Here is an 11,652-nt window from a genome sequence, read left to right as displayed (position 1 = left end):
TTAAAAGATTCTTTCCAAGGACTTTCCAAAGTCATACAAATCCATCACTTGACTTTGGAAATAATTACAGTACAGTAATAAGCTTCCTCTAGTTTTCAACTGATCCTAGAGACCATGATGAAAACAAGGAAATTAGGTGGCTGAAGATCTATAGCAATAAAATAAAACCTGGCAGTTCAGAATGGCTTTAAAAGACATAAAAAGGAGCCATGGATTGGGTAGACATCCTTGATTTTCAATCTACTAACCATTCAGGTTTGTTGCAAATGATTGCTGTGTGGAGAATCATTTGAACACTTCTCCATACATTTTTTTAAAATTTGGGACAAGTAAAATGGATATCATGCACATGTTCTGTGTCTTTTTTCTGACACCTTATCTAGAACCATTAGGAATTACATTTGAGTAACACATGACAGGGCACCACACATGAAAGTCCTAATAAAATCAATGGGACTTATTGCTGAGGAAATATGAATTTACCAATCAAATAGATTTTGTGGAACAGTGAAATACTGCAAGGCTCTGTAAGGAAGGAACTCACATTACACTCAGAGAGGAAGAAAAAAACAGTCATCATTTTATATCTAAACCTTTATTAGAACAAATCTTAAGAGCTGTTAAACAATAAGTAACAACAACTTGTGTTAAATATTAAGTTCTGCAAAGATATTTTCAACAATACGTTTCTAAAATTTCTGCACAGCAGAAGCAAATAGATTTTAAAGTTCAGACGGCCATGTGCTCAAGTTAATTTGGTTTGGGCACAAAAACAGTCTCTAAAAATCACATTTGAAGTAAAAATGTAATCAGATGAGAAACAGAAAATGCCCTTGATTTGTTACCATGCAAATTACGAGTACATATTTGAAATGGTGATGTACCCCTTATCACAGGCTGCATTAATGATTGTTTAAGGAAGTATTAAATATACATCTCAGAAACTTAGAAGCTATTAATTTTCTCTTTTATTACCATGAACTATAAATGTTAATTAACATTTTAGAAGGGGAATAATAGATTGTATCAAAAGTTAGAAAATTAAAACTCATCCTTCAAAATAACATCTTATCTTTAGATGGATTTCAGAAATGAAATAGCCTTTTAACATCTGTTAACTAAGCAATAAATACTTTACACCAGTGTACTTATATGTATCTCCTTGTTCCAGTTTCTTGTACTTTACAAAGCAGGACTCTAAATTATAGAATAATTGATGATGAAGTGATTTTGACTTAGCTAATTAGTGCATGGAAGTACAAGACGTTGTATAATTGGCTCTAAAAATATATCTTGATTCCAGAGGCAATAACGAGTGTTTCTAATTTTAATAAAGCCAGAATTTACCCTTAATTCCACAAACCTAGGCACAGATAGTCAGAAGCAAGGGGATTTGCTACCAAATAAATTCAGTTAAGCTTTGTATCTGATATTGGAACACTGAGCTGAGTATAGGGATTGCTTCAGGAAACAAACAAGTTTCATTTAATTCAGTGGGATTTATTTCTAAGAAAACATGTAAGGTTTACACTCTTAGATGTCCTGTTGTCCTGTTAGACCTAAGAAATGTTTTCTTTAAAAACTGCAATATTGTACGTTTTGTTAAGTAGTATTTATGCATGATGATTGAAATGAACAGGGGCTATAATTTCCCTGATGAAAGCAAGGGCACATGGAAAACTAAAGGAACATGGCCATGCTACCTGTGGTTAAGTAGCAGTGTCCTCCAGGCACAACTGCCACTGCTAGTGTAACATTTGTTGGTGCAACTTCAGAATAATGATTACTAAATGGCCGTAGTGTTCAGAGGACTACTTTGCAAAATACTCTTCTAAGCTTCCGTTCCTTGAAAAGATTCCTCCCTGGGAATGCTCAGCGAGATGGCCAAAACAGCTCTGCAACACAGTTTGGCACCCATGTTTTCTATGCTTTGAGGGTGTGTGTGTCTGAGCTAATGATGAGGTGTGCATTTGCAGACAACCAACAGAATGGTAATCTGAGCATGCACTCAAATGCCGAGGGCGCAGCTCTACTCCGCTCAAGCTGCAGCCTCGGAGCTCTCTTTTACAAAGCATACACACACAGACACACACACACACACACACACACACATGGTTTTCATCAGCTCTGAAAGCCGAGATATCTACAGGCATCACACATGCAGGGCCAAACAAGAAAAATATTTCTTTTTCCTCCCAGCGTTCACATGGGAGCTTGTCTGTAGAACTGCCAACTTCACAGCTGATCCCTGTGGCTGTATCTGGAGCAGCTGTTTCATGCTCCTTCAAATCTGTAAAGGGGACAAGGTTCTTCCTAGGTTGGCTAATAAAGCAAAGTAGTGGGCAGGGAGTGCAAAGGACTGCAAACATTGCTGCAGAAAAGCACTTGGAATAATTTGGAATGAGGAAGAGTTGCCAAATGAGTTTCCAGCCTTTTGTGTAATTCCTAAATAAGGCTTTTGCCCCCCCCCCTTCCTTGCACATCTACCCATTTCCCTCACTTTATATCCTTTATATGTTTCTTCCTTTGCTGTGGGGAGAAGAAAGGAAGGGATAGAAGGAGGGAAGGAGGGTGTTTTTTGTTTTCCATATTCAGTTAGTCTTCAGCTTATGACTATAACTGAGTCCTAAATTTTTGATGTTAAGCTAGGCCAAGGGTGTCCAAACTTGGCAACTTTAAGACTTGTGGACTTCAACTCCCAGAAGTCCACAAGTCTTAAAGTTGCCAAGTTTGGACACCCCTGAGCTAGGCAGTTGTTAACTGAATTCTTTCATTGTATGACTTTCATGCGCTAGTTGTTACGTGAATCCCTGCAGTTGTGACGTAAATCATGTGGTTAAGTGTTAAGTGGGTCTGGCTTTCCCCACTGACTTTGCTTGTTGGAAACTGGCTAGGAAGGTCACAAAATGGTGATCACATGACCCTGGGACACAGCAACCTTCATAAATACATGCCAGTTGCCAAGCTCCTGAATCAGTGGTGGGATTCAATTTACTTTACTACCAGTTTGCCCGTGAGCACGTTTGCAAGCACAGGTGGGTGGGAGGATCCTCCTGCCGCCACCATTACTATTTTGCCCGATCCGGGGCGACCTGGCAGAAACTCTGGCTGAAATGTTGACCATGTGACTATGGGGGATGCTGCCGGGGATGTGTAAAAGCTGGTCATAGGTCACTCTTTTCAATGCCATGGTAACGTCACTAAATGAATGATAGTAAGTCTAGGACTACCTGCATACCTTAATTTACAGGCAATATTAATCAGTAGTTAATATTTCAGTTTTTGAAAAAATCTTGATCTGCTCTTTCTGTCATGTGGCTTCTGGCAGGTATGTATACGTGCAGATATGGTTTTGTGACATGGGATGGGAGAAGCTGGATTGGTTTGCCTTGGAGCTGATGCCACCCTAGATAGATTGGGTGAAAAGTGGGATGCACCTCTGGGCATTGCTCTGGAAGTTTTTTCTTTCTTTATAAATTTTTCTATCTAATCTACTTTTCTTTTGTAGGAAAGGCTTTCTAAAATTAGGATCATCTGATAATATTTCTTAGCAGGGCAATAAATATTTACTGTTAATTGTGGTGGGTCAAATTGCCACTGGGATAGATAAAACATCTGGCTGAAAAGTTGGCACACCTATTTCTGATCTCCTGGATTGAGGAAGTTGAATAAATACCCCAGAAAACAGGTTTGTATGTGGGTTGCAGCACATGTTGAAGTGGAAAGTCAGCAGAGACTCAATATCCTGAATTATAAATCAAGCTGGATAAAACTAAGCAGAAACACCTAAATGTTATATTGCCCACTGCTTTGCTTTTATAGCAGATGGAGGTGGGAAAATACAGGTTTTGTAACACTTGCAACTACATAAAAACAACCAAACTTCTATCAATACTTTCAAATAAATCAAAAGAGAGTTTTTGTTTCAAGCAATAGTAGATTAATAGTTCAAATGGTGCTTGTAAACTTAGGAACATAAAGTAGTTGATACCAATAGCCAGTAAGGCACTTTGTATTGGAGCACACAGCTGTACAGGCTAGGAAAGGGACAAAACTTGAAATGCAGTCAAGAGACATTTACATATTCTTTGACCATATATATTGAAAAAGGACATTTACAGGTTTTCTTCCTTGGAAACATTGTTTTGAAAAATCTGTCTACTCACCTAGGACAAAATTTTTAACAGTAAGACATTTCATACCTCTTTTTTAAAAGAAGAAAAATAAAGAAAACAACAGCCAACATTTTAATATCCGAGCCACAGTAATTAAAGAGAAATCAAGAGAGAGAGAAGGGTGGGGGGGAGAAATCTCTCGTGTTTCCTCTGTTCCTGGAATTTTAAAGATTGGTGTCACGACAAACTCAGATGGTTTCACTCGGATGGTTTCATGGGGTACAATAGCTTTGGTATAAAACTTGCACAAGTAAAAGCTGACAACGTATTGCAGAAACAATGCACCAGACCCAATGCAACGGTGTGGTGAGGACAGTCCACCTTCTCTTAATGTCTTTTGCTTTGCATGTTATGCTTGTTGAGTATCTTCAGCAGAGATTTACTCATGTAATAAGGTCTTTTGGTAGAACCATCCTGACTTTCTAAATCTCCCACTAGGAGGAAGAAAGGCAGAGAGCAAAAAATGAAACCAATCCAATACTTCCATCTGCTGGCTCTTTTGTGCACAACAGCAAACGCCTGGCGATATATATATATGTATATATTACACATGGGATGTTTTGGCATTTATTATACTGTAAACACTGGTGCAATAATATAATCAGCCCTTTAGAATCAAGTGGGCTAGATGCTGCACCAGTTCCATCAAGAAGAAGCCTTTGCCTCGGCTCTTGACTCGAAGGAGTGCAGGATCCAAGCCTATTTCAATGTTATCATCTCATCAAGAAATGATTTTTCTAGTACATTATGACTTCTCTAAAGCAAGGAAGTGCATTTGATCAAGCTTTAGCTTTATGTTAAAGCACTATATGCATAAAATGGACACTATAACAAACCTGCAGGGTTTGTCCTAAGGATTAAGAAACACATCAGTCAAAATTCAAAGCTATTTGCCTTTCAAAAATAAATTATTACTTAGTTTGCACATTAATGCTCATTCATGTCTGAGAAAGATATTCAGGAATTTTGCCTATCAGATGTACACTTTGCCATTATTGGACATTTCAAATTGGCTGAATGGTAGCCAAATTTCAGTGCTATTGCTTAGCATTTTCACATTTTTGCCAGTTGTTTAATTAACAAAATGACTCTAGAATGTTTCCCTTAAGGGCATTTTTCCATTTTATTTCTGACTGGGTTTACTTATTCAAGTACAGTCTATCGGCTGTATTCACATATATTAAATCACAGTTTATTTTATCCATGGTTTGTTAAATAAAAACCAGGCCAGAATAAAGATTGCATGTGGGGAAAATAATTTTGTGACTTCTTTGGCAAATTCTTATTTTGTTTTTCTTCCTTTATGTGTTAGCTTCTTTGGATTGATTGCTAAGCCCCTGTTTTAATCAGTAAGATAACAACATACATTTTCCAGATGTCACTCCTGCTCTAATAATTGTTAGAATCTGTTCTAATTATCTAGAAACATCCAGTGTTACACCTAACAGTTCCTAAAGACATCTAATGATGTCTGATGGTTGCATTGTGACTTAAAAGTGCAATCTTGCTGGTTTTCAAATGAATATCATCAATTTATCTCAACTGAAAACATTTAAGACTAATCCTAAAATTTCATATGCAAGGACATGCTTAGCAAGGACTGTCAATGATTTTGCCTACTATGTATCTCAAGATATTAACGTTATGTGAATAGCATGCTAGCTGGATTCATATATAGCCATAATCTAAGGTCTGAACAGGCATTACAATGGGAAAATATGTTTGTTTTAATGATGAATTACATATTATTCAAACTGCTCTCCAGTTATCCATGGATGAAAGTTGCCTTCTAGAGACATTCCTAATAGATGTCTGCTAACACTCGATTGCTCAGTGATTGCTGTAGTTAAGAGGCTCTATTCATCATTTGATTTGTATATTTGCATGCAGAGAAACTAATTTGTTGTCCCTTTTAGTAGCACAGAAGGAAAGAAATTGCCTTCTTCTAAATGGAAAGGACCATTCCATTGGGACAGGCAGACTCCTTTGGAGGCTCCTGCTGAGGGAAGGGCAAATGACTCTAACCAGGTCCTGGTTCTTCTTGCATCATTCCCGTTGTCCCAAAGAGCTCCTCAACCTTCTAGAACAGTTTTTGCTGAAGTAGGTAGAATTAGCAAAATATTCCCTCCTCCAGGAAAGCTAACTATGTGCCCAATCTGGATGAATTACACTTGTCTGCATGAAAAAGTATATCTACTCACTGAAATGGGCATTCAGCTGAGTGCATATATATAATTTATTTCAGACTGATAGCACCTTTCTCAAAAAAAATATTCTCATCTGGAAATAAATTGCTCCTTTTAACAGAATGGACTTCCAGGAAAAGCTTCTTCTTTGTAACAGAAGAGTTAAAATGCTGGGGGATAAAAACACCTAAGATTCTATATTAGTCCAATTAATATGGTTGAACTGCTCAATTATCTTAAAACCAAGCCCAGCTTAATGTAGAACTAGGCAGTTCAGTTGAATGAATTTTGGAGAGCCCAATTTTAGAATAATAAGCTTGGTATTGGTTTGTGCAATAAATTAGAGAAAAAAGTAGAATTACCATTGCAAATCTGGACACAAGCTTCAGTCAGAATTGAGGCCAATCACCCCTGTGTTAATCACAGAGGATAATGTCATGAGGGGATAATGGAATTCATGATTACAGGTTTTGAATACACTGTGTCCTATTTTAAAAGCCTCTCATGATCCAGGAGCAACAGCATAACTAAGGCTACCCATTGTTTTAATGTTTAACAGAAATAAAAGTTCATATGAGACAACTCCTAAATAAGCAGCATGACTGTGAAGAAACTCTGCTTAGAATATGTTGTCTCCCCAGCTTTTACTAGTATAAAGGGGATTAATGATTTTGAATTCCAGTTATAAATAAGACAATTGTATTTTCCTTCACAGGAGTGCGTTCTATTTTATGATGCAGAGTACTAAATTTTGATATTTACTCATTAGGTCTTTTTCTATGAGACTCAAGACCAGTTTTTTTTTTACTTCAGCTACAATATTCATTCATATTACATCTCTCTCATTTCTTTCCTCTCTGAATGAAAAATGATCCCGTGTTCATAAAAATAATGCAAGAGGGACCTAAAAGGCAAATAATCCTTAATTCTTTGTCTTTGTCAAGCAGCAGAAGGAGGAGAAAAAGTTATGATGAAATGCAAATGATCTGAGTTTCAGATGAGATCAACCTTCTTCAATCTGGTGTGTTCCAAAGATACACTGAACAAAGGTTGAACTGGGGAGGGAGGGGGGGGAGAACTGGAACAGAAGTCCCAACAAATCACCAGAAGACCAAGTTAGGAAAGATCAAGCTTGTTTACAAGGATTTCTTCCATAGGGGGAAAAAAAACTAATATTGGATTTTATTTTATGGATATTTTTTCTAGAAAAAAATGGTTACATAGTGCATATAAAATCATGGCACTCTTAAGCCAGTGTTATTATTAATATTTTGCAACTGCCCCCATAAATATTGCATCTGGTGGCGAACAGGGGCTATTGCATGACATACATTTTTTTAAAAAAATGAATAATAGATATTGGCATAACACATTCTTTTTTTGAAAAAAATGAAGATATTTAAAGAATCTTTACCCTATTTTTTGTGGGGGGGGGGAGATAAATCATCAGGATCCCAATTTATCTCCATTTCAATTTTTAGGAGGCAACTGAATAAGCAATGTGCCCTTCCTCACAAGGGAACCATTAGGTTTTTTTTAGTCACAGTTTAAATAGCTGTCAATCGGCACGTACAGTAAAAATACAGCCATAGCACCATTATTACAAATTTAGGGCTACCTGCTGGTTACCGATAATCTTGATATGTTTATGGCTAATTAGGATACATTGTAGTGCTTTGAAAAATTGCCTGAATATCCTTTACAAATATACACCTATAAAAAAAGTTATCAAAATGGCTGCCATTTCAGACAGCAAAATTTCAGGTTAGAAAAGTTATTAAAACACTAAGAGCTAAAGATTAAAAAAAAGAAGCTTCACATTTACACGTTTCCCATAGGCACTCTATAAAAACTATGATGTGACCTTATTTCACAGCGGTTAAAAGACGTCTTGAAAATGTTGCCCGTTTGCTTATTTTTAGATAGTATAAAGCAACACAAATGATTTATTAACCAGAAGCGTCATACTTTAAAAAAAAATCTTTTGTCTAAATTATACGCATCCTGCTTTTAAAATGTTTTTTTTTCTCCCCTCTTCCTTAAAACTAACACTGTTGCAATTTTGAGCATCATCCCATTAACTTTTTGGGACTCAGTTCCTTCTTCCCCAAAATCCGGTGCAGACTAGCTGACATGTAGTAAGGTTTTGCTGTAGATCCGTCATTCCTTTCCAAGTCTTCGCCTGCGTAGAAAGCAGTCAAAAAGAGCCAAAGCAAAAAGCAGACATGCAGTCAAACCAAAACAAATGAGAGATTCAGAAGAAAGAGAAGAAAAGAATCATTAGAATTCCTACAATGGTAGAGTTGAATTTCAGTATGTGATGCCATTGCAGAATATCACAAAAGCATTCATACGCATTTTCAGATCAATACCAAACAGGTCATAGCTAAGTTGCATTAAGCCATGCTGTGATCCATACTTTTTGCTCATGCAACAGGTTAACTTTGCAGGTTAACTAAAATAATTAACTTATACTTGGTGATGAAGCACAGAACCTACCAATACTGTATTTCCACAGTAGTCTTGGGCAGGGGGAGGTTGGGGAGAATAATGGTAAATCAACTGCAATTGTAAAATGTTATGTTGATAGCTGAATGATTCTTTTGGAACAAAATAGATTCTGGTGACATGGAAAAGTAGAAGACTAGGACTACAGTTCCCCTTGCAAGCAGAGGTCACATAAAGGTGAAGTTTGCAAGTGGTTGATTCACAACCAAAAGATTGAGATGGGAATCATAATTATTTATTGAGCCCTGGATCATTTTTCCAAAGTTCTGCTTCAGTGCTTTCTCAGTAGCAAGTGGGATTTCCACGACTCGGATGCTCAAAGACATTTGTCATCTTTATAATTTCATAAGGATGGGGAAAGTTTTTTTGCATACAGAGCACAGACTAATGTAGGGACAGTTACTAATTCATTCTCCCAAGTAAAATATATTCCAGCCCTTTTCAAGTCAACTTGGTTGCAGAAGAGGAAACGTGTTACTTTAAGTTCAAGCAACACAGCTATCATGATTAAAACAGCAAGGATGTTATTAGCAAGAACGCATAACACTTATCTACTGAAATGCTGCTGGACAAAATGAAGCTATAAAATACTTAGTGGTTAGTAATTATTATGGAGCAGTTTCTCAAAAAAGCCATAATGGTAATTAGCTTTTAGCAATAGTTCACTAGCTGACTAATGAAATCACATCTGCCATGTGATTGCCCATGAATAAAAATTTCAACTGAATAAACTGTAACAAGAGAAGCAAGAAATAGATCCCTCCAACATATTCATGGATTCTGTTAGGGAGTTGAATTACCAGTCCTTTATCTGAGCATTACTGAAAGAGGAAATAAATCACAAAAGGCTGATGACTTACAAAAGCAGAGGAAAAGTGTGTCAACACACATTGCATAGACACTGAAGAATCCGTGTGCAACCAGATATGACCCTATAATGACAGTCTGGAAAAGAAGAAAAACCATGTTAAATTTACATTATTGTGATAGTTTTTCTGAAGATATTCCTGACTCTAAATTTAGAAAATAACTGTGATTTCCCAGTCCTCTCTTCTCTTCCCCTCCTCCCAGCAGATTTACTAGAACTGGTGTGCAGTGGATCAGGCTATTAATAGCAAAGTACAATGTTATTAATAGCTGTCTGGATGGGATACTTGTAGTTGCAAATTACACCTTCCTTTAATGTTACACTAACCCACTGCGAACTATGCTAATAATTCATTGCTTCTTCTCTCTTGCCCAACCTTTCTTTAAAGGCACATATTACATAGTCAGTGACTTCTTTCCTTTTTAAAAAATCCAAACAGAAGTTCAGAAGAGCAAGAAAGAGACGGGAAAGCAAACAACCTGGGACGTCCCTATGTTTTGTGTTCCAACGTCCATCAGCCCTATCCAATATGAAAGCAGCAAGTTAATCTCTAAAGATGTAATGCAAACTATCTGGAGAAGATCATGCTACCTGCCTAAAATATGAATTGGGATCCAAGTATCAAACTCAAGTCAAATTTGATCGCCTGTGCCTGCAATTCTTATTGTTAGAATGCGGATCAGAGCTAACCTATGGAGACTGAGATATAGTACTTTCCCCAGCGTGTATCCGAACAGCAATAAGCAAAGATAATTTAAATAAATCAGAACCAAAATAAATAGAAGTGTGGGATTGCTTGTTTTGTTGGAGGCTGGAGAGGCATGATCCTGATCATCTTGCCATGCCAAAAGCCAACCTCACGCTTGGACCTCTAATTCTTCATTTGAACTTACCAAGAGGGGGACCCAATAATAATTCAGTGAAGGTGCTTCTTGTGCAAATGCTGGTATCCTGTGTGTGAAGAAAAAGAAGGCTAGGACACCTGCAGGAGAGAGAAAAAACCACACACAAAGAGTATTAGCTACAATATGTCTTAGTTGGATTTCAAAGCTCTTTTATCTCATTGATCTAGTTGATAACCCAGCTTTGCCTGGGCATTTATTTATAGGGGAAAATGCCCAGACCAAATGTAATTTCTAATGTTGGGTTTTCCCTCTTACCAGAGGGAGGCCACTTGTGGAGTACTGTGAAGCCATTACCATGGCAACTCAACTGCGCTATACAGTAGAAACCATTTTATGGCAGTACAGTAGAAGCCATTTTAAGGAACAACAGACTATATCTTAACAGAACACAAACCCCGAGGGCTGTTAGAGGTGTCTTACCCCCACAGTATTTGTTTCCAGAGAATAAGTCATCTGTGTACCAAGTTTGGTTGAAATTGCTCAAGGTGTTCCAGAATTATGTTGGAACATACACACACAGAGCTGTGTGTGTGTGTGTTTGTGTGTGTGTGTGTGTGTGTGTGTTTTGAAACAAACAATATAGTTTGCAATAGATAATTCTATGTCTGGAAATATACATAAATGTAATGTATACATGATTTATTTATAAAAGAGCCATGGTGGCATGGTGATTAGAATGCAGTATTGAAGGTAATTCTGCGAACTGCCGGGAGTTCGATCCTGACAGGCTGAAGGTTGACTCAAGGACTTCCATCCTATCGAGGTTGGTAAAAGGAGGACTCAGACTGTTAGGGGCAATATGCTGACTTTGTAAACTGCTTAGAGAGGGCTATAAAGCACTGTGAAGCAGTATATAAGTCTAAGTGTTATTGCTATTCAACTATTCACCCCCAAGCCATTTATTTTTAATAAAAATAAATAGATTTTAATCTATTTTATCATTCCTTCGGTATCTTTTTAATAACATGTGCAGTTACCAAAACAGAAAAGAAACCCAAACTGAATTTTTT

General features: G+C 37.1%; 1 protein-coding gene and 1 long non-coding RNA gene across 4 annotated transcripts in view; one reads left to right on the top strand and one right to left on the bottom strand.

Moving 5' to 3' along the window:
- The first annotated feature begins 587 nt into the window (after positions 1-587).
- LOC309389667 lies at positions 588-8,543 on the top strand. The gene is made up of 2 exons (XR_014174987.1): positions 588-2,649; positions 2,750-8,543. It is a non-coding gene; the product is annotated as an uncharacterized lncRNA (long non-coding RNA).
- The window catches only part of SLC44A5 (solute carrier family 44 member 5), a 186,290-nt gene continuing 177,285 nt past the window's right edge, over positions 2,648-11,652 (bottom strand). For 2 of the 3 annotated variants that reach the window (XM_081948273.1, XM_081948271.1), the window contains exons 20-22: positions 10,631-10,719; positions 9,730-9,814; positions 8,253-8,543 (exon numbers count right to left, since the gene is read on the bottom strand). In XM_081948273.1, the coding sequence (XP_081804399.1) occupies positions 8,431-8,543; positions 9,730-9,814; positions 10,631-10,719 (287 nt within the window). In that variant the 3' untranslated portion in view covers positions 8,253-8,430. Of the gene's footprint in view, positions 4,610-8,252; positions 8,544-9,729; positions 9,815-10,630; positions 10,720-11,652 lie in introns of those variants that run through there. The other variant, XM_081948272.1, reaches the window with a different exon arrangement.

This window comes from Natrix helvetica (genome assembly GCF_964273705.1).
Source record: "Natrix helvetica genome assembly, chromosome: 3".
Classification (NCBI taxonomy): domain Eukaryota; kingdom Metazoa; phylum Chordata; class Lepidosauria; order Squamata; family Natricidae; genus Natrix; species Natrix helvetica.
This window is presented reverse-complemented; position numbering and strand designations above follow the sequence as displayed.